The sequence below is a fragment of the Mobula birostris genome, chromosome 11 (genome assembly GCF_030028105.1).
Source record: "Mobula birostris isolate sMobBir1 chromosome 11, sMobBir1.hap1, whole genome shotgun sequence".
NCBI lineage: Eukaryota > Metazoa > Chordata > Chondrichthyes > Myliobatiformes > Myliobatidae > Mobula > Mobula birostris.
In genome coordinates this window covers 864739-888418 of record NC_092380.1, presented here as the reverse complement: position 1 = coordinate 888418, position 23680 = coordinate 864739, and the positions used below count along the sequence as shown (strand labels likewise).

The window sequence follows — 23680 nt, the reverse complement described above, 5'->3', positions numbered from 1 at the left end:
CCATCACACACTCCCGGGGTCAGACACAGAGTGACACTCACTCCACACCGTCCCATCACACACTCCTGGGGTCAGACGCAGAATCTCCCTCCACACCGTCCCATCACACACTCTCAGGGTCAGACACAGAATCTCCCTCCACACCGTCCCATCACACACTCCCGGGGTCAGACACAGAGTGAAACTCCCTCCACACCGTCCCATCACACACTCCCGGGGTCAGACACAGAGTGAAACACCCTCCACCCCGTCCCATCACACACTCCCGGGGTCAGACACAGAGTGAAGCTCCCTCCACACCGTCCCATCACACACTCCCGGGGTCAGACACAGAGTGAAGCTCCCTCCACACCGTCCCATCACACACTCCCGGGGTCAGACACAGAGTGAAACACCCTCCACCCCGTCCCATCACACACTCCCGGGGTCAGACACAGAGTGAAGCTCCCTCCACACCGTCCCATCACACACTCCCGGGGTCAGACACAGAGTGAATCTCCCTCCACACCGTCCCATCACACACTCCCAGGGTCAGACACAGAGTGAATCTCTCTCCACACCGTCCCATCACACACTCCCGGGGTCAGACACAGAGTGAAGCTCCCTCCACCCCGTCCAATCACACACTCCCGGGGTCAGACACAGAGTGAATCTCCCTCCACACCGTCCCATCACACACTCCCGGGGTCAGACACAGAGTGAATCTCTCTCCACACCGTCCCATCACACACTCCCGGGGTCAGACACAGAGTGACACTCACTCCACACCGTCCCATCACACACTCCTGGGGTCAGACGCAGAATCTCCCTCCACACCGTCCCATCACACACTCTCAGGGTCAGACACAGAATCTCCCTCCACACCGTCCCATCACACACTCCCGGGGTCAGACACAGAGTGAAACTCCCTCCACACCGTCCCATCACACACTCCCAGGGTCAGACACAGAGTGAAACACCCTCCACCCCGTCCCATCACACACTCCCGGGGTCAGACACAGAGTGAAGCTCCCTCCACACCGTCCCATCACACACTCCCGGGGTCAGACACAGAGTGAAGCTCCCTCCACACCGTCCCATCACACACTCCCGGGGTCAGACACAGAGTGAAACACCCTCCACACCGTCCCATCACACACTCCTGGGGTCAGACACAGAATCTCCCTCCACACCGTCCCATCACACACTCCCGGGGTCAGACACAGAGTGAAACTCCCTCCACACTGTCCCATCACACACTCCCGGGGTCAGACACAGAGTGAAGCTCCCTCCACACCGTCCCATCACACACTCCCGGGGTCAGACACAGAGTGAAGCTCCCTCCACACCGTCCCATCACACACTCCCTGGGTCAGGCACAGAGTGAAACTCCCTCCACACCGTCCTGTCACTCACTCCCAGGGTCAGACACAGGGGCGGACTGCCTGGCTATGTTTAGGGGGTATGTTCATGCCTGGGTGAATATTGAAAAGGAATACGCACAGTCCACGGCGACCGTAGAGATGTTCCGGGACCGTTGGGCTCCGTGGGGTGTAAATGCCATCATTGATGAGGATGGCAATATATTGGTTTATCATGTATTGTCTGTTTGTAGTGTAGTAAATGTGTTAGTCACTGGTTTTGTAAATATTGTATAGCACCGACATTTGTAAAAAAGAATTTTGTATAAAAAAAAGGGGTCAGACACAGAGTGAAACTCCCTCCACACCGTCCCATCACACACTCCCGGGGTCAGACGCAGAGTGAAGCTCCCTCCACACCGTCCCATCACACACTCCTGGGGTCAGACACAGAGTGAAACTCCCTCCACACCGTCCCGTCACACACTCCCAGGGTCAGACACAGAGTGAAACTCACTCCACACCTTCCCATCACACACTCCCGGGGTCAGACACAGAGTGAATCTCCCTCCACGCCGTCCCATCACGCACTCCCGGGGTCAGACACAGAGTCAATCTCCCTCCACACCGTCCCATCGCACACTCTCGGGGACAGACACAGTGAAGTTCCGTCGGCACCAGCCTGTCATTATTCCCACATGGATTTCTGACATGCGCTACCCTTGTGTTTGGATCACACAGGAACTCACGAGAGAACAAGCTCTGTGGAATTTCAACAAAGTGCAGACAATACAGATGGTTTGTTGAGCATTCTTGAGGATGGGGCGCTGGTGACAGCAGGAGATGGCGAGTCCCAGAGCAGTTCCCAGAAAGAAACCATCCAGGTACTGGGCCACATCCCGGTGTCCACACCGATTCCCTGGGCCTGAGTGCCATAGGTTCTCTCCCTACCCCTCCCCGCCCCCCCACATCTGCGTAGGCTCTCTCCCCCTGCCTTCTCCATCCCTATCCACTCACTTCTCTCCCACCACCTGTCCCCTCATGGTTTCTCAACCATGCGCGCCCCTGCTTGGTCTCAGTGTCGGGGCTCTGTGGATGTGTTGGTGTCTGCAGCTCCCTATCCCTCCTCACCCTGCTCTGTTTCCCATTGCAGACGACCCCTTTGGCTCTGAGCGCCTTGGCCCTGCTGGAACGCTGGAATCTCTGCCACTCCACTGCATCCTCACCCTCCAGTGATCGTTGGCAGCCAGGGTGAGTCTGCCCTACCACCTGGGGTACAGGACGTGTCTGTGCCACCTGTCACTGTCCTCCGCATCCCACCTTCCAATCCCCTACAAGTTCTTGAAGGACCTTATAAACCTCTATCAGATTTCCCGTTAGCCTCCGCTGCTCCAGAGGAAACAACCCAAGTTTGTCCAACCTTCTCATTTTAGCCCATGCCCTCTAATCCAGGCAACACCCTGGTGAACCTCTTCTGCATCCTCTCCAGTGCCCCTCACCCTTTCTTGTGATGGGATAACCAGGATTATGTGAAATATTCCGGATGCAGCCTGACCAGAGGTTTAGAAAGCTTCAGCATAACTTCCCGACTCTTGAACTCTGCCTCGAGTAATAAAGGCAACACCTTCTTTACCTCCCTGTCAGCCGGTGCGGCCAACTTCAGGGAGAAGCAGTCTCCTCGTTGCTGATGATTGACACAAATGCACCTCAAGAATGCATTTCTACTCTGCTGGTCTCCCTCTACACACATGACTGTCCAGCTAAGCACAGCTCAAACAGCATCTATAAATTTACCAATGAACTGCTGTCGTCAGAATCTCCAGTGGCTACAAGGAGTTGCACAGGAGTGAGAAAACCTTGTGGTACAATGTAGTAAATTTATCTCCTTGCACCAAACTGCCACGACAAAATGTCACATCCTCTCCCCACACCCTTTACTCTGGCTTCTGCTCCACACCGACCTTTTCAGCTCTGATGGTCAGAATCATCAGCTGCTTTATCCTCCTGCACAGATGCTGCCTGATTTGCTGAGTTCCTCCAGCATTTTGTATGTGTTGCTCAGGAATTCCAGCGTCTGCAGAATCTCACATCCTCTTGACCAGGGTTACCAGTGTTGATTCTGACTGGGATTGTGCCCTGGTTGCTGCAGCAGCTGAGTTCTGCCTCCCTCCTCTTAGCCCTCAGCCTCACCCTGCCCTTCCTCTCTACCTCATTCTGCCTCACCCTGCACCCCCCGCTTCTCCCTGTCCCTCAGCCTCACCCTGTCCTTCCTCTCTACCTCATTCTGCCTCACCCTGCACCCCCCGCTTCTCCCTGTCCCTCAGCCTCACCCTGCCCTTCCCTTCTACCTCATCCTGACCTTCCCCCTCACCCTGCCTTGTCCCTTTACCTACCCTGCCTGCCCCTCAACTCACTTCTCCGGCCTCCTGTTCCCCCACAGCTTCGACCTGATGCAGGAAATGATTGACGAACTCAAGCAGCAGCCCACCATGGCCAGGACCTCAGAACGAAGCCTGATTCAGGTACTCAGCCTGCGGCTCTGACTCTACCCCCCGCCCCCTGCCTCCCTCCATCATGCCCTCCCTCTCCCATCCCCTCCCTTCCCACCTCCTTCCCTGCCTCAAACTCATTCTCTCCCTCCCTGTTTGCCTCGCTCCCTTGCTCTCTCCCCCTCTGTTCCACTCGATCATTCTGGCTCCCCTCCCACCACTGTGGCTCATTCTTTATGTCTGCCCAAACTCACCCCTCCCCTGAGACAGGACTCTTGGCTGCCATTTTGAGCAAGGGAGCTCCAGCTCAACCTAGGTCTCTGTGTGGGTGGTGGACTCAGAGTGAAGGACAGCTGACCCCGGCTGTCTGTGCTGGGAGTGGGAGGGGGAACAGAATTGGTGGGAGTTGTGGTGACCCCCCCCCCCCATGGCTCTCTGTAAAGGGATGGGGAGCTGGGTGGCAGGGTAGGTGGAAGATGAAGGACACTGTCCAGCTCTCTTTCTCTGTTGACAAGGTAAACTACTAATTTCTGCCTACACTATCTCCATCTCCCTCCACTCCCTGAACGTTCATGTGTCTGTCTTACAGCCTCTATGGAATCTGCCTCCATCCCCACCCCTGACAGCACATTCCGAGCACTGCATGTGAAAACAAAATCTGCAGCGCACATCTCCTCTGAACTGTTCCCCGCTCACCTCAAATGCAAACCCTCTGCTGTTGACATTTCCACTCTGGGGATGAAGATACCGGCTATCCCCCTGTCTGCTATGTCTATACCCCTCATGATCTTATAAATCTTGATCACATCTCCCCTCGTCTCCGCCACTCCAGAGAAAAACAACCCAAATTTCTCCCACCTCTCCTTCCAGCTCTGGCCCTCAAGCCCAGGCAGCATCCTGGTAAACATCTTCTGCACCCTCTCCAAATCCCCCACACCCTCTCCAAAGCACCGTACCCTCTCCAAATCCCCCACACCCTCTCCAAAGCCCCCATACCCTCTCCAAAGCCCCCACACGCTTCCTGTCGTGGGGCACCCAGAACTAAATGTAATACCCAGATGCAGCCGGTCCAAAGGTTTATGAAGCTGCAACATAACGTCCTGACTTTTGAACTCAGTGCCACGTCTGATAAAGGCAAACATGCTGTTCGCTTCCCTTACCACCTTGTCAGCCTGTGTGGTCACCTTCAGGGAGCTGTAGACATGGACCCCAGGATCCCTCTGCAGGTCAACACTGTTAAAGGTCCTGCTGTTAACTCTGTCCTGTCCCTTTACCTTTGATCTCTCAAAGTGCAACCCCTCACACTTGCTCGGATTAAACACCACATCGACCTTTTCTCCACCTGTATCTGTAACTGATCTCTATCCCGCTGTGTCCTTTGGCAACAGTCTACACTGTCCACACCTCCACCAGTCCCCATTACAACACCAGTGTTGTGTGCAAGCATACAAATCCACCTCCCTACATTGTCAGCCAGGTCATTTCCATTTATGACAGACAGCAGTGCTGTTGGTGAGATGGGAATCTGAGTACTGTCACGGTGTTGGTGAGATGAGAGTCCGAGTGCTGTCACGGCGTTGGTGGGACGAGAGTCCGAGTGCTGTCAGGCTGTTGGTGAGATGGGAGTCTGAGTACTGTCAGGGTGTTGGTGAGACAGGAGTCCGAGTGCTGTCACAGTGTTGGTGAGACGAGAGTCCGAGTTCTGTCACGCTGTTGGTGAGACGGGAGTCCGAGTGCTGTCACGCTGTTGGTGAGACGAGAGTCCGAGTGTTGTCACAGTGTTGATGAAACGGGTGTCCGAGTGCTGTCACGGTGTTGGTGAGACCGGAGTCCGAGTGCTGTCAGGGTGTTGGTCAGACCGGGTCCGAGTGCTGTCACGGTGCTGGTGAGACGGGAATCCGAGTGCTGTCACGGTGTTAGTAAGACCTGAGTCCGAGTGCTGTCACGGTGTTGGTGAAACTGCAGTCCGAGTTCTGTCACGGTGTTGGTGGGGCGAGAGTCCGAGTTCTGTCACGGTGATGGTGAAACGAGAGTCCGAGTGCTGTCACGATGTTGGTGAGACGGGAGTCCGAGTGCTGTCAGGGTGTTGGTAAGACGGGAGTCCGAGTGCTGTCAGGGTGTTGGTGAGACAGGAGTCCGAGGCCTGTCACGGTGTTGGTGAGACTGGAGTCCAAGTGCTGTCAGGGTGTTGGTGAGACGGGAGTCCGAGCGCTGTCACGGTGTTGGTGAGACGGGAGTCCGAGCGCTGTCACGGTGTTGGTGAGACCGGGTCCGAGTGCTGTCACGGTGTTGGTGGGACGGGAGTCCGAGTGCTGTCACGGTGTTGGTGAGACGGGAGTCTGAGTGCTGGCATGGTGTTGCTAAGAGCGCAGTTCGAGTGCTGTCAGGGTGTTGGTGGGACGAGAGTCCAAGTGGTGGCATGGTGTTGCTAAGAGCGCAGTTCGAGTGCTGTCATGATGTTGGTGGGACGAGAGTCCGAGTGCTGTCAGGGTGTTGGTGGGACAGGAGTCCGAGTGCTGTCACGGTGTTGGTGATACGGGAGTCCGAGTGCTGTCACGGTGTTGGTGAGACCAGAGTCCGAGTGCTGTCACGGTGTTGGTGAGACGAGAGTCCGAGTGCTGTCACGGTGTTGGTGAGACGGGAGTCCGAGTGCTGTCAGGGTGTTGGTGAGACAGGAGTCCGAGTGCTGTCAGGGTGTTGGTGATACAGGAGTCCGAATGCTGTCACGGTGTTGGTGAGACTGGAGTCCGAGTGCTGTCACGGTGTTGGTGAGACGAGAGTCCAAGTGCTGTCAGGGTGTTGGTGGGACAGGGGTCCGAGTGCTGACACGGTGTTGGTGAGACTGCAGTCTGAGTGCTGTCACGGTGTTGGTGAGACGGGAGTCCGAGTTCTGTCACGGTGTTGGTGAGACTGGGTCCAAGTGCTGTCACGGTGTTGGTGAGACTGGGTCCGAGACCTGTCACGGTGTTGGTGGGACGAGAGTCCGAGTCCTGTCACGGTGTTGGTGGGACGAGATTCCGAGTGCTGTCACGGTGTTGGTGAGACGGGAGTCCAAGTGCTGTCACGGTGTTGGTGGGATGAGAGTCCGAGTGCTGTCAGGGTGTCGGTGGGACGAGAGTCCGAGTCCTGTCACGGTGTTGGTGGGACGAGAGCCCGAGTCCTGTCACGGTGTTGGTGAGATGGGGGTCCGAGTGCTGTCACGGTGTTGGTGAGAGCAGAGTCTGAGTGCTGTCACGGTGTTGGTGAGATGGGAGTCCAAGTCCTGTCACGGTGTTGGTGAGACGGGAGTCCGAGTTCTGTCACGGTGTTGGTGAGACGGGAGTCCGAGTGCTGTCACGGTGTTGGTGAAATTGGAGTCCGAGTGCTGTCAGGGTGTTGCTGAGACCGGAGTCTGAGTGCTGTCAGGGTGTTGGTGAGACGGGAATCCGAATGCTGTCACGGTGTTGGTAAGACCGGAGTCCGAGTGCTGACACGGTGCTGGTGAAACTGCAGTCCGAGTTCTGTCACGGTGTTGGTGGGGCGAGAGTCCGAGTTCTGTCACGGTGTTGGTGGGGCGAGAGTCCGAGTGCTGTCACGCTGTTGGTGAGACCGGAGTCCGAGTGCTGTCAGGATGTTGGTGAGACGGGAGTCTGAGTGCTGTCATGGTGTTGGTGAGACGGGAGTCCGAGTTCTGTCACGGTGTTGGTGGGGCAAGAGTCTGAGTTATGTCACGGTGTTGGTGAGACGGGAGTCCAAGTGCTGTCACGGTGTTGGTGAGACGGGAGTCCGAGTTTTGTCACGGTGTTGGTGGGACGAGATTCCGAGTGCTGTCACGGTGTTGGTGAGACGGGAGTCCAAGTGCTGTCACGGTGTTGGTGAGACGGGAGTCCGAGTGCTGTCACGGAGTTGGTGGGACGAGAGTCCGAGTGCTGTCAGGGTGTTGGTGAAACCGCAGTCCGAGTGCTGTCAGGGTGTTGGTGGGAGGAGAGTCCGAGTGCTGTCACGGTGTTGGTGAAACCACAGTCCGAGTGCTGTCAGGGTGTTGGTGGGACGAGAGTCCGAGTCCTGTCACGGTGTTGGTGAGATGGGGGTTCAAGTGCTGTCACGGTTTTGGTGAGAGCAGAGTCCGAGTGCTGTCAGGGTGTTGGTGAGACGAGAGTCCGAGTGCTGTCACGGTATTGGTGAAAACGCAGTCTGAGTTCTGTCACAGTGTTGATGAGACGGGTGTCCGAGTGCTGTCAGGGTGTTGATGAGACAAGAGTCCGAGTGCTGTCAGGGTGTTGGTGAGACGAGAGTCCGAGTGCTGTCACGGTGTTGGTGGGACGAGAGTCCGAGTGCTGTCACGGTGTTGGTGGGACGGGAGTCCGAGTGCAGTCACGGTGTTGGTGGGACGAGAGTCCGAGTGCTGTCACGGTGTTGGTGAGACGGGAGTCTGAGTGCTGGCATGGTGTTGCTAAGAGCGCAGTTCGAGTGCTGTCAGGGTGTTGGTGGGACGAGAGTCCAAGTGGTGGCATGGTGTTGCTAAGAGCGCAGTTCGAGTGCTGTCATGATGTTGGTGGGACGAGAGTCCGAGTGCTGTCAGGGTGTTGGTGGGACAGGAGTCCGAGTGCTGTCACGGTGTTGGTGATACGGGAGTCCGAGTGCTGTCACGGTGTTGGTGAGACCAGAGTCCGAGTGCTGTCACGGTGTTGGTGAGACGAGAGTCCGAGTGCTGTCACGGTGTTGGTGAGACGGGAGTCCGAGTGCTGTCAGGGTGTTGGTGAGACAGGAGTCCGAGTGCTGTCAGGGTGTTGGTGATACAGGAGTCCGAATGCTGTCACGGTGTTGGTGAGACTGGAGTCCGAGTGCTGTCACGGTGTTGGTGAGACGAGAGTCCAAGTGCTGTCAGGGTGTTGGTGGGACAGGGGTCCGAGTGCTGACACGGTGTTGGTGAGACTGCAGTCTGAGTGCTGTCACGGTGTTGGTGAGACGGGAGTCCGAGTTCTGTCACGGTGTTGGTGAGACTGGGTCCAAGTGCTGTCACGGTGTTGGTGAGACTGGGTCCGAGACCTGTCACGGTGTTGGTGGGACGAGAGTCCGAGTCCTGTCACGGTGTTGGTGGGACGAGATTCCGAGTGCTGTCACGGTGTTGGTGAGACGGGAGTCCAAGTGCTGTCACGGTGTTGGTGGGATGAGAGTCCGAGTGCTGTCAGGGTGTCGGTGGGACGAGAGTCCGAGTCCTGTCACGGTGTTGGTGGGACGAGAGCCCGAGTCCTGTCACGGTGTTGGTGAGATGGGGGTCCGAGTGCTGTCACGGTGTTGGTGAGAGCAGAGTCTGAGTGCTGTCACGGTGTTGGTGAGATGGGAGTCCAAGTCCTGTCACGGTGTTGGTGAGACGGGAGTCCGAGTTCTGTCACGGTGTTGGTGAGACGGGAGTCCGAGTGCTGTCACGGTGTTGGTGAAATTGGAGTCCGAGTGCTGTCAGGGTGTTGCTGAGACCGGAGTCTGAGTGCTGTCAGGGTGTTGGTGAGACGGGAATCCGAATGCTGTCACGGTGTTGGTAAGACCGGAGTCCGAGTGCTGACACGGTGCTGGTGAAACTGCAGTCCGAGTTCTGTCACGGTGTTGGTGGGGCGAGAGTCCGAGTTCTGTCACGGTGTTGGTGGGGCGAGAGTCCGAGTGCTGTCACGCTGTTGGTGAGACCGGAGTCCGAGTGCTGTCAGGATGTTGGTGAGACGGGAGTCTGAGTGCTGTCATGGTGTTGGTGAGACGGGAGTCCGAGTTCTGTCACGGTGTTGGTGGGGCAAGAGTCTGAGTTATGTCACGGTGTTGGTGAGACGGGAGTCCAAGTGCTGTCACGGTGTTGGTGAGACGGGAGTCCGAGTTTTGTCACGGTGTTGGTGGGACGAGATTCCGAGTGCTGTCACGGTGTTGGTGAGACGGGAGTCCAAGTGCTGTCACGGTGTTGGTGAGACGGGAGTCCGAGTGCTGTCACGGAGTTGGTGGGACGAGAGTCCGAGTGCTGTCAGGGTGTTGGTGAAACCGCAGTCCGAGTGCTGTCAGGGTGTTGGTGGGAGGAGAGTCCGAGTGCTGTCACGGTGTTGGTGAAACCACAGTCCGAGTGCTGTCAGGGTGTTGGTGGGACGAGAGTCCGAGTCCTGTCACGGTGTTGGTGAGATGGGGGTTCAAGTGCTGTCACGGTTTTGGTGAGAGCAGAGTCCGAGTGCTGTCAGGGTGTTGGTGAGACGAGAGTCCGAGTGCTGTCACGGTATTGGTGAAAACGCAGTCTGAGTTCTGTCACAGTGTTGATGAGACGGGTGTCCGAGTGCTGTCAGGGTGTTGATGAGACAAGAGTCCGAGTGCTGTCAGGGTGTTGGTGAGACGAGAGTCCGAGTGCTGTCACGGTGTTGGTGGGACGAGAGTCCGAGTGCTGTCACGGTGTTGGTGGGACGGGAGTCCGAGTGCAGTCACGGTGTTGGTGGGACGAGAGTCCGAGTGCTGTCACGGTGTTGATGAGACGAGAGTCCGAGTGCTGTCAGGGTGTTGGTGAGACGAGAGTCCGAATGCTGTCACGGTGTTGGTGAGACCGGAGTCTGAGTGCTGTCACGGTGTTGGTGAGACGGGAGTCCGAGTCCTGTCACGGTGTTGGTGAGACGGGAGTCCGAGTGCTGTCACGGTGTTGGTGAGACCGGAGTCCGAGTGCTGTCACGGTGTTGGTAAGACCCGAGTCCGAGTCCTGTCACGGTGTTGGTGAGACGGGAGTCCGAGTGCTGTCACGGTGTTGGTGATACGGGAGTCCGAGTGCTGTCAGGGTGTTGGTGAGACTGGAGTCCGAGTGCTGTCAGGGTGTTGGTGAGACGAGAGTCCGAGTGCTGTCACGGTGTTGGTGGGATGAGAGTCCGAGTGCTGTCAAGGTGTTGGTGAAACCGCAGTCCGAGTTCTGTCAGGGTGTTGGTGAGACTGGAGTCCGAGTGCTGTCAGGGTGTTGGTGAGACGAGAGTCCGGGTGCTGTCACGGTGTTGGTGGGATGAGAGTCCGAGTGCTGTCAAGGTGTTGGTGAAACCGCAGTCCGAGTTCTGTCAGGGTGTTGGTGGGGTGAGAGTCCAAGTGCTGTCACGGTGTTGGTGGGGCAAGAGTCCGAGTTATATCACGGTGTTGGTGAGACGAGAGTCCGAGTGCTGTCACGCTGTTGGTGAGACTGGAGTCTGAGTGCTGTCACGGTGTTGGTGAGACGGGAGTCCGAGTGCAGTCACGGTGTTGGTGGGACGAGATTCCGAGTGCTGTCACGGTGTTGGTGAGACGGGAGTCCAAGTGCTGTCACGGTGTTGGTGGGATGAGAGTCCGAGTGCTGTCAGGGTGTTGGTGAGACGAGAGTCCGAGTGCTGTCACGGTGTTGGTGGGATGAGAGTCCGAGTGCTGTCAAGGTGTTGGTGAAACCGCAGTCCGAGTTCTGTCAGGGTGTTGGTGAGACTGGAGTCCGAGTGCTGTCAGGGTGTTGGTGAGACGAGAGTCCGGGTGCTGTCACGGTGTTGGTGGGATGAGAGTCCGAGTGCTGTCAAGGTGTTGGTGAAACCGCAGTCCGAGTTCTGTCAGGGTGTTGGTGGGGTGAGAGTCCAAGTGCTGTCACGGTGTTGGTGGGGCAAGAGTCCGAGTTATATCACGGTGTTGGTGAGACGAGAGTCCGAGTGCTGTCACGCTGTTGGTGAGACTGGAGTCTGAGTGCTGTCACGGTGTTGGTGAGACGGGAGTCCGAGTGCAGTCACGGTGTTGGTGGGACGAGATTCCGAGTGCTGTCACGGTGTTGGTGAGACGGGAGTCCAAGTGCTGTCACGGTGTTGGTGGGATGAGAGTCCGAGTGCTGTCAGGGTGTTGGTGAAACCGCAGTCCGAGTTCTGTCAGGGTGTTGGTGGAGCGAGAGTCCGAGTGCTGTCACGGTGTTGGTGAGACCGGGTCCGAGTGCTGTCACGGTGTTGGTGAGACCGGGTCCGAGTGCTGTCACAGTGTTGGTGAGAAAGGAGTCCGAGTCCTGTCACGGTGTTGGTGGGACGAGAGTCCGAGTGCTGTCACGGTGTTGGTGGGACGAGATTCTGAGTGCTGTCACGGTGTTGGTGAGACGGGAGTCCGAATGCTGTCACAGTGTTGGTGAGACCGGAGTCTGAGTGCTGTCACGGTGTTGGTGAGACGGGAGTCCGAGTCCTGTCACGGTGTTGGTGAGACGGGAGTCCGAGTGCTGTCACGGTGTTGGTGAGACCGGAGTCCGAGTGCTGTCACGGTGTTGGTAAGACCCGAGTCCGAGTCCTGTCACGGTGTTGGTGAGACGGGAGTCCGAGTGCTGTCACGGTGTTGGTGATACGGGAGTCCGAGTGCTGTCAGGGTGTTGGTGAGACTGGAGTCCGAGTGCTGTCAGGGTGTTGGTGAGACGAGAGTCCGAGTGCTGTCACGGTGTTGGTGGGATGAGAGTCCGAGTGCTGTCAAGGTGTTGGTGAAACCGCAGTCCGAGTTCTGTCAGGGTGTTGGTGGGGTGAGAGTCCAAGTGCTGTCACGGTGTTGGTGGGGCAAGAGTCCGAGTTATATCACGGTGTTGGTGAGACGAGAGTCCGAGTGCTGTCACGCTGTTGGTGAGACTGGAGTCTGAGTGCTGTCACGGTGTTGGTGAGACGGGAGTCCGAGTGCAGTCACGGTGTTGGTGGGACGAGATTCCGAGTGCTGTCACGGTGTTGGTGAGACGGGAGTCCAAGTGCTGTCACGGTGTTGGTGGGATGAGAGTCCGAGTGCTGTCAGGGTGTTGGTGAAACCGCAGTCCGAGTTCTGTCAGGGTGTTGGTGGAGCGAGAGTCCGAGTGCTGTCACGGTGTTGGTGAGACCGGGTCCGAGTGCTGTCACGGTGTTGGTGAGACCGGGTCCGAGTGCTGTCACAGTGTTGGTGAGAAAGGAGTCCGAGTCCTGTCACGGTGTTGGTGGGACGAGAGTCCGAGTGCTGTCACGGTGTTGGTGGGACGAGATTCTGAGTGCTGTCACGGTGTTGGTGAGACGGGAGTCCGAGTGCTGTCATGGTGTTGGTGGGATGAGAGTCCGAGTGCTGTCACGGAGTTGGTGGGACGAGAGTCCGAGTGCTGTCAGGGTGTTGGTGAAACCGCAGTCCGAGTGCTGTCAGGGTGTTGGTGGGAGGAGAGTCCCAGTGCTGTCACGTTGTTGGTGAAACCGCAGTCTGAGTGCTGTCAGGATGTTGGTGGGACGAGAGTCTGAGTCCTGTCATGGTGTTGGTGAGATGGGGGTCCAAGTGCTGTCACGGTTTTGGTGAGAGCAGAGTCTGATGCTGTCACGGTGTTGGTGAGACGAGAGTCCGAGTGCTGTCAAGGTGTTAGTGAGACCGGAGTCCGAGTGCTGTAATGGTGTGGAGTCCGAGTGCTGTCAGGGTGTTTGTGAGACGAGAGTCCGAGTTCTGTCACGGTGTTGGTGAAAACACAGTCTGAGTTCTGTCACGGTGTTGATGAGACGGGAGTCCGAATGCTGTCATGGTGTTGGTGTGACCTGAGTCCGAGTGCTGTCACGGTGTTGGTGAGACGAGAGTCCGACTGCTGTCGAGGTGTTGGTGAGACGGGAGTCCGAGTGCTGTCACGGTGTTGGTGGGACAAGTGTCTGAGTGCTGTCACGGTGTTGGTGGGGCAAGAGTCCGAGTTATGTCACGGTGTTGGTGAGGCGAGAGTCCGAGTGCTGTCACGCTGTTGATGAGACTGGAGTCTGAGTGCTGTCACGGTGTTGGTGAGACGGGAGTCCGAGTGCTGTCACGGTGTTGGTGGGACAAGTGTCTGAGTGCTGTCACGGTGTTGGTGGGACGGGAGTCCAAGTGCAGTCACGGTGTTGGTGGGACGAGAGTCTGAGTGCTGTCACTGTGTTGATGAGACGAGAGTCCGAGTGCTGTCAGGGTGTTGGTGAAACCGCAGTCCGAGTTCTGTCAGGGTGTTGGTGAGGCGAGAGTCCGAGTGCTGTCACGCTGTTGGTGAGACGGGAGTCCGAGTGCAGTCACGGTGTTGGTGAGACGAGAGTCCGAGTTCTGTCATGGTGTTGGTGAGACTTGAGTCCGAGTCCTGTCACGGTGTTGGTGGGACGAGATTCTGAGTGCATTCACGGTGTTGGTGAGACGTGAGTCCAAGTGCTGTCACGGTGTTGGTGAGACGGGAGTCCGAGTGCTGTCACGGTGTTGGTGGGATGAGAGTCCGAGTGCTGTCAGGGTGTTGGTGAAACCGCAGTCCGAGTTCTGTCAGGGTGTTGGTGGAGCGAGAGTCCGATTGCTGTCACGGTGTTGGTGAGACCGGGTTCGAGTGCTGTCACGGTGTTGGTGAGACCGGGTCCGAGTGCTGTCACAGTGTTGGTGGGAAAGGAGTCCGAGTTCTGTCACGGTGTTGGTGAGACTTGAGTCCGAGTCCTGTCACAGTGTTGGTGGGACGAGAGTCCGAGTTCTGTCACAGTGTTGGTGGGACGAGAGTCCGAGTGCTGTCAGGGTGTTGGTGAAACCGCAGTCCGAGTGCTGTCAGGGTGTTGGTGGGAGGAGAGTCCGAGTGCTGTCAGGGTGTTGGTGGGAGGAGAGTCCCAGTGCTGTCACGCTGTTGGTGAGACTGGAGTCTGAGTGCTGTCACGGTGTTGGTGAGACGGGAGTCCGAGTGCTGTCACGGTGTTGGTGAGACGAGAGTCTGAGTGCTGTCAAGGTGTTAGTGAGACCGGAGTCCGAGTGCTGTCACGGTGTTGGTGAAAACGCAGTCTGAGTTCTGTCACGGTGTTGATGAGACGGGAGTCCGAGTGCTGTCAGGGTGTTGATGAGACAAGAGTCTGAGTGCTGTCAGGGTGTTGGTGAGACGAGAGTCCGAGTGCTGTCACGGTGTTGGTGGGACGAGAGTCCGAGTGCTGTCAGGGTGTTGGTGAGACGGGAGTCTGAGTGCTGTCAGGGTGTTGGTGAGACGGGAGTCCGAGTGCTGTCACGGTGTTGGTGAGACCGGAGTCTGAGTGCTGTCACGGTGTTGGTGAGACGGGAGTCCGAGTGCTGTCATGGTGTTGGTAAGACCCGAGTCTGAGTCCTGTCACGGTGTTGGTGAGATGGGAGTCCGAGTGCTGTCACGGTGTTGGTGAAACCGCAGTCCGAGTGCTGTCAGGGTGTTGGTGGGACGAGAGTCGGAGTGCTGTCACGGTGTTTGTGAGACTGGAGTCCGAGTGCTGTCAGGGTGTTGGTGAGACGAGAGTCCGAGTGCTGTCAGGGTGTTGGTGAAACCGCAGTCCGAGTTCTGTCAGGGTGTTGGTGGAGCGAGAGTCCGATTGCTGTCACGGTGTTGGTGAGACCGGGTTCGAGTGCTGTCACGGTGTTGGTGAGACCGGGCCCGAGTGCTGTCACAGTGTTGGTGGGAAAGGAGTCCGAGTTCTGTCACGGTGTTGGTGAGACTTGAGTCCGAGTCCTGTCACAGTGTTGGTGGGACGAGAGTCCGAGTTCTGTCACAGTGTTGGTGGGACGAGAGTCCGAGTGCTGTCAGGGTGTTGGTGAAACCGCAGTCCGAGTGCTGTCAGGGTGTTGGTGGGAGGAGAGTCCGAGTGCTGTCAGGGTGTTGGTGGGAGGAGAGTCCCAGTGCTGTCACGCTGTTGGTGAGACTGGAGTCTGAGTGCTGTCACGGTGTTGGTGAGACGGGAGTCCGAGTGCTGTCACGGTGTTGGTGAGACGAGAGTCTGAGTGCTGTCAAGGTGTTAGTGAGACCGGAGTCCGAGTGCTGTCACGGTGTTGGTGAAAACGCAGTCTGAGTTCTGTCACGGTGTTGATGAGACGGGAGTCCGAGTGCTGTCAGGGTGTTGATGAGACAAGAGTCTGAGTGCTGTCAGGGTGTTGGTGAGACGAGAGTCCGAGTGCTGTCACGGTGTTGGTGGGACGAGAGTCCGAGTGCTGTCAGGGTGTTGGTGAGACGGGAGTCTGAGTGCTGTCAGGGTGTTGGTGAGACGGGAGTCCGAGTGCTGTCACGGTGTTGGTGAGACCGGAGTCTGAGTGCTGTCACGGTGTTGGTGAGACGGGAGTCCGAGTGCTGTCATGGTGTTGGTAAGACCCGAGTCTGAGTCCTGTCACGGTGTTGGTGAGATGGGAGTCCGAGTGCTGTCACGGTGTTGGTGAAACCGCAGTCCGAGTGCTGTCAGGGTGTTGGTGGGACGAGAGTCGGAGTGCTGTCACGGTGTTTGTGAGACTGGAGTCCGAGTGCTGTCAGGGTGTTGGTGAGACGAGAGTCCGAGTGCTGTCAGGGTGTTGGTGAAACCGCAGTCCGAGTTCTGTCAGGGTGTTGGTGGAGCGAGAGTCCGATTGCTGTCACGGTGTTGGTGAGACCGGGTTCGAGTGGTGTCACGGTGTTGGTGAGACCGGGCCCGAGTGCTGTCACAGTGTTGGTGGGAAAGGAGTCCGAGTTCTGTCACGGTGTTGGTGAGACTTGAGTCCGAGTCCTGTCACGGTGTTGGTGGGACGAGAGTCCGAGTTCTGTCACGGAGTTGGTGGGACGAGAGTCCGAGTGCTGTCAGGGTGTTGGTGGGACGAGAGTCCGAGTCCTGTCACGGTGTTGGTGGGACGAGAGTCCGAGTTCTGTCACGGAGTTGGTGGGACGAGAGTCCGAGTGCTGTCAGGGTGTTGGTGGGACGAGAGTCCGAGTTCTGTCACGGAGTTGGTGGGACGAGAGTCCGAGTGCTGTCAGGGTGTTGGTGGGAGGAGAGTCCGAGTGCTGTCAGGGTGTTGGTGGGAGGAGAGTCCCAGTGCTGTCACGGTGTTGGTGAAACCGCAGTCCGAGTGCTGTCAGGATGTTGGTGGGACGAGAGCCTGAGTCCTGTCACGGTGTTGGTGAGATGAGGGTCCAAGTGCTGTCACGGTTTTGGTGAGAGCAGAGGCTGAGTGCTGTCACGGTGTTGGTGGGACGAGAGTCCGAGTGCTGTCACGCTGTTGGTGAGACGGGAGTCCGAGTGCTGTCACAGTGTTGGTGAAAACGCAGTCTGAGTTCTGTCACGGTGTTGATGAGACGGGAGTCCGAGTGCTGTCAGGGTGTTGATGAGACAAGAGTCCGAGTGCTGTCAGGGTGTTGGTGAGACGAGAGTCCGAGTGCTGTCACGGTGTTGGTGGGACGAGAGTCCGAGTGCTGTCAGGGTGTTGGTGAGACGGGAGTCTGAGTGCTGTCAGGGTGTTGGTGAGACGGGAGTCCGAGTGCTGTCACGGTGTTGGTGAGACCGGAGTCTGAGTGCTGTCACGGTGTTGGTGAGACGGGAGTCCGAGTGCTGTCATGGTGTTGGTAAGACCCGAGTCCGAGTCCTGTCACGGTGTTGGTGAGATGGGAGTCCGAGTGCTGTCACGGTGTTGGTGAGACCGGAGTCCGAGTGCTGTCACGGTGTTGGTGAGACGGGAGTCCGAGTGCTGTCACGGTGTTGGTGAGACGGGAGTCCGAGTGCTGTCACGTGTTGGTAAGATCCGAGTCCGAGTCCTGTCACGGTGTTGGTGAGACGGGAGTCCGAGTGCTGTCACGGTGTTGGTGGGACGAGAGTCCGAGTGCTGTCACAGTGTTGGTGAGACGGGAGTCCGAGTGCTGTCACGGTGTTGGTGAAACCGCAGTCCGAGTGCTGTCAGGGTGTTGGTGGGACGAGAGTCGGAGTGCTGTCACGGTGTTTGTGAGACTGGAGTCCGAGTGCTGTCAGGGTGTTGGTGAGACGAGAGTCCGAGTGCTGTCAGGGTGTTGGTGAAACCGCAGTCCGAGTTCTGTCAGGGTGTTGGTGGGGCAAGTGTCCGAGTTATGTCACGGTGTTGGTGAGATGAGAGTCCGAGTGCTGTCATGCTGTTGGTGAGACTGGAGTCTGAGTGCTGTCACGGTGTTGGTGAGACGGGAGTCCGAGTGCAGTCACGGTGTTGGTGAGACGAGAGTTCGAGTGCTGTCACGGTGTTGGTGAGACTGGGTCCGAGTGCTGTCAGGGTGTTAGTGAGACCGGGTCCGAGTGCTGTCACAGTGTTGGTGAGACGGGAGTCCGAGTGCTGTCACGGTGTTGGTGAGACTGGGTCCGAGTGCTGTCAGGGTGTTAGACCGGGTCCGAGTGCTGTCACAGTGTTGGTGAGACGGGAGTCCGAGTGCTGTCACGGTGTTGGTGGGATGAGAGTCCGAGTGCTGTCACGGTGTTGGTGGGACGAGAGTCCAAGTGCTGTCAGGGTGTTGGTGAAACCGCAGTCCGAGTGCTGTCAGGGTGTTGGTGGGAGGAGAGTCCGAGTGCTGTCACGGTGTTGGTGAAACCGCAGTCCGAGTGCTGTCAGGGTGTTAGTAGGACGAGAGTCCGAGTCCTGTCACGGTGTTGGTGAGATGGGGTCCGAGTGCTGTCACGGTGTTGGTGAGAGCAGAGTCCGAGTGCTGTCACGGCGTTAGTGAGACGAGAGTCCGAGTGCTGTCAGGGTGTTGCTGAGACCGGAGTCTGAGTGCTGTCAGGGTGTTGGTGAGACGAGAGTCCGAGTGCTGTCATGGTGTTGGTGGGACGAGAGTCCGAGTGCTGTCAGGGTGTTGGTGAGACGGGAGTCCGAGTGCTGTCAGGGTGTTGTGAGACGGGAGTCCGAGTGCTGTCACGGTGTTGGTGGGACGAGAGTCCGAGTGCTGTCAGGGTGTTGGTGAGACGGGAGTCCGAGTGCTGTCAGGGTTTTGGTGAGACGGGAGTCCGAGTGCTGTCACGGTGTTGGTGAGACCGGAGTCCGAGTGCTGTCACGGTGTTGGTGAGACCGGAGTCCGAGTGCTGTCACGGTGTTGGTGAGACGGGAGTCCGAGTGCTGTCACGGTGTTGGTGAGACGGGAGTCCGAGTGCTGTCACGTGTTGGTAAGATCCGAGTCCGAGTCCTGTCACGGTGTTGGTGAGACGGGAGTCCGAGTGCTGTCACGGTGTTGGTGGGACGAGAGTCCGAGTGCTGTCACAGTGTTGGTGAGACGGGAGTCCGAGTGCTGTCACGGTGTTGGTGAAACCGCAGTCCGAGTGCTGTCAGGGTGTTGGTGGGACGAGAGTCGGAGTGCTGTCACGGTGTTTGTGAGACTGGAGTCCGAGTGCTGTCAGGGTGTTGGTGAAACCGCAGTCCGAGTTCTGTCAGGGTGTTGGTGGGGCAAGTGTCTGAGTTATGTCACGGTGTTGGTGAGATGAGAGTCCGAGTGTTGTCACGCTGTTGGTGAGACTGGAGTCTGAGTGCTGTCACGGTGTTGGTGAGACGGGAGTCCGAGTGCAGTCACGGTGTTGGTGAGACGAGAATCCGAGTGCTGTCACGGTGTTGGTGAGACTGGGTCCGAGTGCTGTCAGGGTGTTAGTGAGACCGGGTCCGAGTGCTGTCACAGTGTTGGTGAGACGGGAGTCCGATTGTTGTCACGGTGTTGGTGGGATGAGAGTCCGAGTGCTGTCACGGAGTTGGTGGGACGAGAGTCCAAGTGCTGTCAGGGTGTTGGTGGAACCGCAGTCCGAGTGCTGTCAGGGTGTTGGTGGGAGGAGAGTCCGAGTGCTGTCACGGTGTTGGTGAAACCGCAGTCCGAGTGCTGTCAGGGTGTTAGTAGGACAAGAGTCCGAGTCCTGTCACGGTGTTGGTGAGATGGGGTCCGAGTGCTGTCACGGTGTTGGTGAGAGCAGAGTCCGAGTGCTGTCACGGCGTTAGTGAGACGAGAGTCCGAGTGCTGTCAGGGTGTTGCTGAGACCGGAGTCTGAGTGCTGTCAGGGTGTTGGTGAGACGAGAGTCCGAGTGCTGTCATGGTGTTGGTGGGACGGGAGTCCGAGTGCTGTCAGGGTGTTGTGAGACGGGAGTCCGAGTGCTGTCACGGTGTTGGTGGGACGAGAGTCCGAGTGCTGTCAGGGTGTTGGTGAGACCGGAGTCCGAGTGCTGTCACGGTGTTGGTGAGACGGGAGTCCGAGTTCTGTCACGGTGTTGGTGAGACCGGAGTCCAAGTGCTGTCACGGTGTTGGTGAGACGGGAGTCCGAATGGTGTCACGGTGTTGGTGGGACGGGAGTCCAAGTGCTGTCATGGTGTTGGTGGGGCGGGAGTCCAAGTGCTGTCACGGTGTTGGTGAGACGGGAGTCCGAATGCTGTCACGGTGTTGGTGAGACGGGAGTCCGAGTGCTGTCAGGGTGTTGGTGAGACGAGAGTCCGAGTGCTGTCAGGGTGTTGGTGAGACGGGAGTCCGAGTGCTGTCACGGTGTTGGAGAGACCGGAGTCCGAGCACTGTCACGGTGTTGGTGAAACCGCAGTCCGAGTGCTGTCACGGTGTTGGTGAGACTGGAGTCCGAGTTCTGTCAGGGTGTTGGTGGGGCGAGAGTCCGAGTGCTGTCACTGTGTTGGTGAGACGGGAGTCCGAGTGCTGTCACGGTGTTGGTGAGACTGGAGTCCGAGTGCTGTCAGGGTGTTGCTGAGACGGGAGTCCGAGTTCTGTCACGGTGCTGGTGGGTCGAGAGTCTGAGTGCTGTCACGTTGTTGGTGAGACGAGAGTCCAAGTGCTGTCTCGGTGTTGGTGAGACCAGAGTCCGAGTGCTGTCAGGGTGTTGGTGAGATGAGAGTCCGAGTGCTGTCGCGGTGTTGGTGAGACGGGAGTCCGAGTGCTGTCATGGTGTTGGTGAGACGGGAGTCCGAGTGCTGTCAAGGTGTTGGTGGGACGGGAGTCCGAGTGCTGTCACGGTGTTGGTGGGATGAGAGTCCGAGTGCTGTCACGGTGTTGGTGAAACCGCAGTCCGAGTGCTGTCAGGGTGTTAGTAAGACGAGCGTCCGGGTCCTGTCACGGTGTTGGTGAGATGGGGTCCGAGTGCTGTCACGGTGTTGGTGAGAGCAGAGTCCGAGTGCTGTCACGGTGTTAGTGAGACGAGAGTCCAAGTGCTGTCAGGGTGTTGGTGAAACCGCAGTCCGAGTGCTGTCAGGGTGTTGGTGGGAGGAGAGTCCGAGTCCTGTCACGGTGTTGGTGAGACGAGAGTCTGAGTGCTGTCACGGTGTTGGTGAGACCGGAGTCCGAGTGCTGTCAGTGTGTTGGTGAGACGAGAGTCCGAGTGCTGTCACGGTGTTGGTGAGACGGGAGTCCGAGTGCTGTCACGGTGTTGGTGAGACTGGGTCCGAGTGCTGTCAGTGTGTTGGTGAGACCGGGTCCGAGTGCTGTCACAGTGTTGGTGAGACGAGAGTCCGAGTGCTGTCACGGTGTTGGTGAGACTGGGTCCGAGTGCTGTCAGTGTGTTGGTGAGACCGGGTCCGAGTGCTGTCACAGTGTTGGTGAGACGGGAGTCCGAGTGCTGTCACGGTGTTGGTGGGATGAGAGTCCGAGTCCTGTCACGGTGTTGGTGGGAGGAGAGTCCGAGTGCTGTCACGGTGTTAGTGAGACGAGAGTCCAAGTGCTGTCAGGGTGTTGGTGAGACGGGAGTCCGAGTTCTGTCACGGTGCTGGTGGGTCGAGAGTCCGAGTGCTGTCACGGTGTTGGTGAGACTGGAGTCCGAGTCCTGTCACGGTGTTGGTGAGACGAGAGTCCGAGTCCTGTCACGTTGTTGGTGAGACGAGAGTCCAAGTGCTGTCTCGGTGTTGGTGAGACCAGAGTCCGAGTGCTGTCACGGTGTTGGTGAGACGGGTGTCCGAGTCCTGTCATGGTGTTGGTGAGACGGGAGTCCGAGTGCTGTCACGGTGTTGGTGAGACCTGAGTCCGAGTCCTGTCACGGTGTTGGTGAGACGAGAGTCCGAGTGCTGTCAGGGTGTTGGTGAGACGGGAGTCCGAGTGCTGTCAGGGTTTTGGTGAGACGGGAGTCCGAGTGCTGTCACGTTGTTGGTGAGACGAGAGTCCAAGTGCTGTCTCGGTGTTGGTGAGTCCAGAGTCCGAGTGCTGTCACGGTGTTGGTGAGACGGGAGTCCGAGTCCTGTCACGGTGTTGGTGAGACGGGAGTCCGAGTGCTGTCACGGTGTTGGTGAGACCTGAGTCCGAGTCCTGTCACGGTGTTGGTGAGACGAGAGTCTGAGTGCTGTTACAGTGTTGGTGAGACCGGAGTCCGAGTGCTGTCAGGGTGTTGGTGAGACGAGAGTCCGAGTGCTGTCACGGTGTTGGTGAGACGAGAGTCTGAGTGCTGTCACGGTGTTGGTGGGACGAGAGTGTGAGTGCTGTCACGGTGTTGGTGGGACGAGAGTGTGAGTGCTGTCACGGTGTTGGTGAGATGAGAGTCTGAGTGCTGTCACGGTGTTGGTGGGACGAGAGTGTGAGTGCTGTCACGGTGTTGGTGGGACGAGAGTCTGAGTGCTGTCACGGTGTTGGTGAGATGAGAGTCTGAGTGCTGTCAGGCTGTTGGTGAGACGGGAGTCTGAGTTCTGTCAGTGTGTTGGTGGGAGCGGAGTCTGAGTGCTGTGGGCAGTTCTGCTCGCCCAGCTACAGGAAGTGTGTGTTTAAGCTGGGAGGGTGCAGAGAAGATCGCCCGGAACCCAATGCCTTTTGTTACATGGAGAGACTGGACAGGTTGGGGAATCTAGAACCAAAGGGCACTGGTGTTCACGGTGGGAGTGAGGAAGGAGTGACCCGAGGGCAGCTTTTTCATGCAGAGGTAAGGGTGGTCCATAACTGGAATGAGCTGCCGGGGAAGTGGAAGTGCTGGAGGTTGGTGGATTGTATAACACCGGGACAGATACATGCAGAGGAAAGGTTCAGTGGGACGTCGTCCAACTGCAGGCTGAGGGGACTGATCCTGACTGGATCAGTGTGGGTCAGAGGGGTTGTTTCTGTCTGTGTGTCCGAATATTTCACTGGACCCACCCTCCCATTTCTCACATAACAGGTGCTCCCAGTGGGCCACCCTCTGCCTGAAAATGTTGCCCATTTGGTCCCTATTAAGCTTCTTTCTCCCTTCTCACCTTAAAAAACCTGTGCTCTTTGGTTCCCAGGGGGGAGGGAGGCGGCCACCTGCCTGATGGGTCTCCCCTTCTTGTTGCAGACAGAGGGCAGGGACACACTGCCCATCCAGGGGAAACAAGGGAGCAGAACGGGAGCACAAATGGACGACCAGCAGCAAGAGAGTGGGTTGGACACCACACCTCACTGTCACCCTGACCCCCAGCCCCAGGCGCAGACACCGGATGCTACAAGGAGGGGTTGCACCAAGACGCTCTGACATGCGCCGGGGAGCTGTCCACCAGGGAGGCAGGAGGGCACAGTCCCAGTGAGTAGTGATCACCCTGTTCTCCCATTGCTGTTACTGCTGAATGATCTACCAATAAACCAACGATCAGATACCTTCCCTCTATTGTCATGATTATTATCCAGCAGGATAATGTCATTCCACACCGTACCATCCCACACTCCCGGGATCAGACACAGAGTGAAGCTCCCTCCGCACCGTCCCATCACACACTCCCGGGGTCAGACACAGAGTGAAGCTCCTTCCACACCGTCCCATCACGGTGGTATTGGGGGTAAGGTATTGATGTGGATGGAGAATTGGTTAGCAGACAGGAAGCAAAGAGTGGGAATAAACGGGACCTTTTCAGATTGGCAGGTGGTGACTAGTGGGGTACCGCAAGGCTCAGTGCTGGGACCCCAGTTGTTTACAATATATATTAATGACTTGGATGAGGCAATTAAATGCAGCATCTCCAAGTTTGCGGATGACACGAAGCTGGGTGGCAGTGTTAGCTGTGAGGAGGATGCTAAGAGGATGCAGAGTGACTTGGATAGGTTGGGTGAGTGGGCAAATTCATGGCAGATGCAATTTAATGTGGATAAATGTGAAGTTATCCACTTTGGTGGCAAAAATAGGGAAACAGATTATTATCTGAATGGTGGCCGATTAGGAAAAGGGGAGGTGCAACGAGACCTGGGTGTCATTATACACCAGTCATTGAAAGTGGGCATGCAGGTACAGCAGGCGGTGAAAAAGGCGAATGGTATG

At 57.4% G+C, this 23680-nt stretch overlaps 1 protein-coding gene across 1 annotated transcript in view; it reads left to right on the top strand.

Annotated features, from left to right (window-relative positions):
• tex14 (testis expressed 14, intercellular bridge forming factor) overlaps positions 1 to 23091 on the top strand; it is a 69943-nt gene extending 46852 nt beyond the window's left edge. Inside the window, exons 16-19 of the mRNA XM_072272945.1 lie at positions 2082 to 2224; positions 2494 to 2591; positions 3781 to 3862; positions 22727 to 23091. Coding sequence (XP_072129046.1) covers positions 2082 to 2224; positions 2494 to 2591; positions 3781 to 3862; positions 22727 to 22903 — 500 coding nt within the window. The 3' untranslated portion in view covers positions 22904 to 23091. The remainder of the gene's footprint in view (positions 1 to 2081; positions 2225 to 2493; positions 2592 to 3780; positions 3863 to 22726) is intronic.
• Positions 23092 to 23680: the final 589 nt, after the last annotated feature.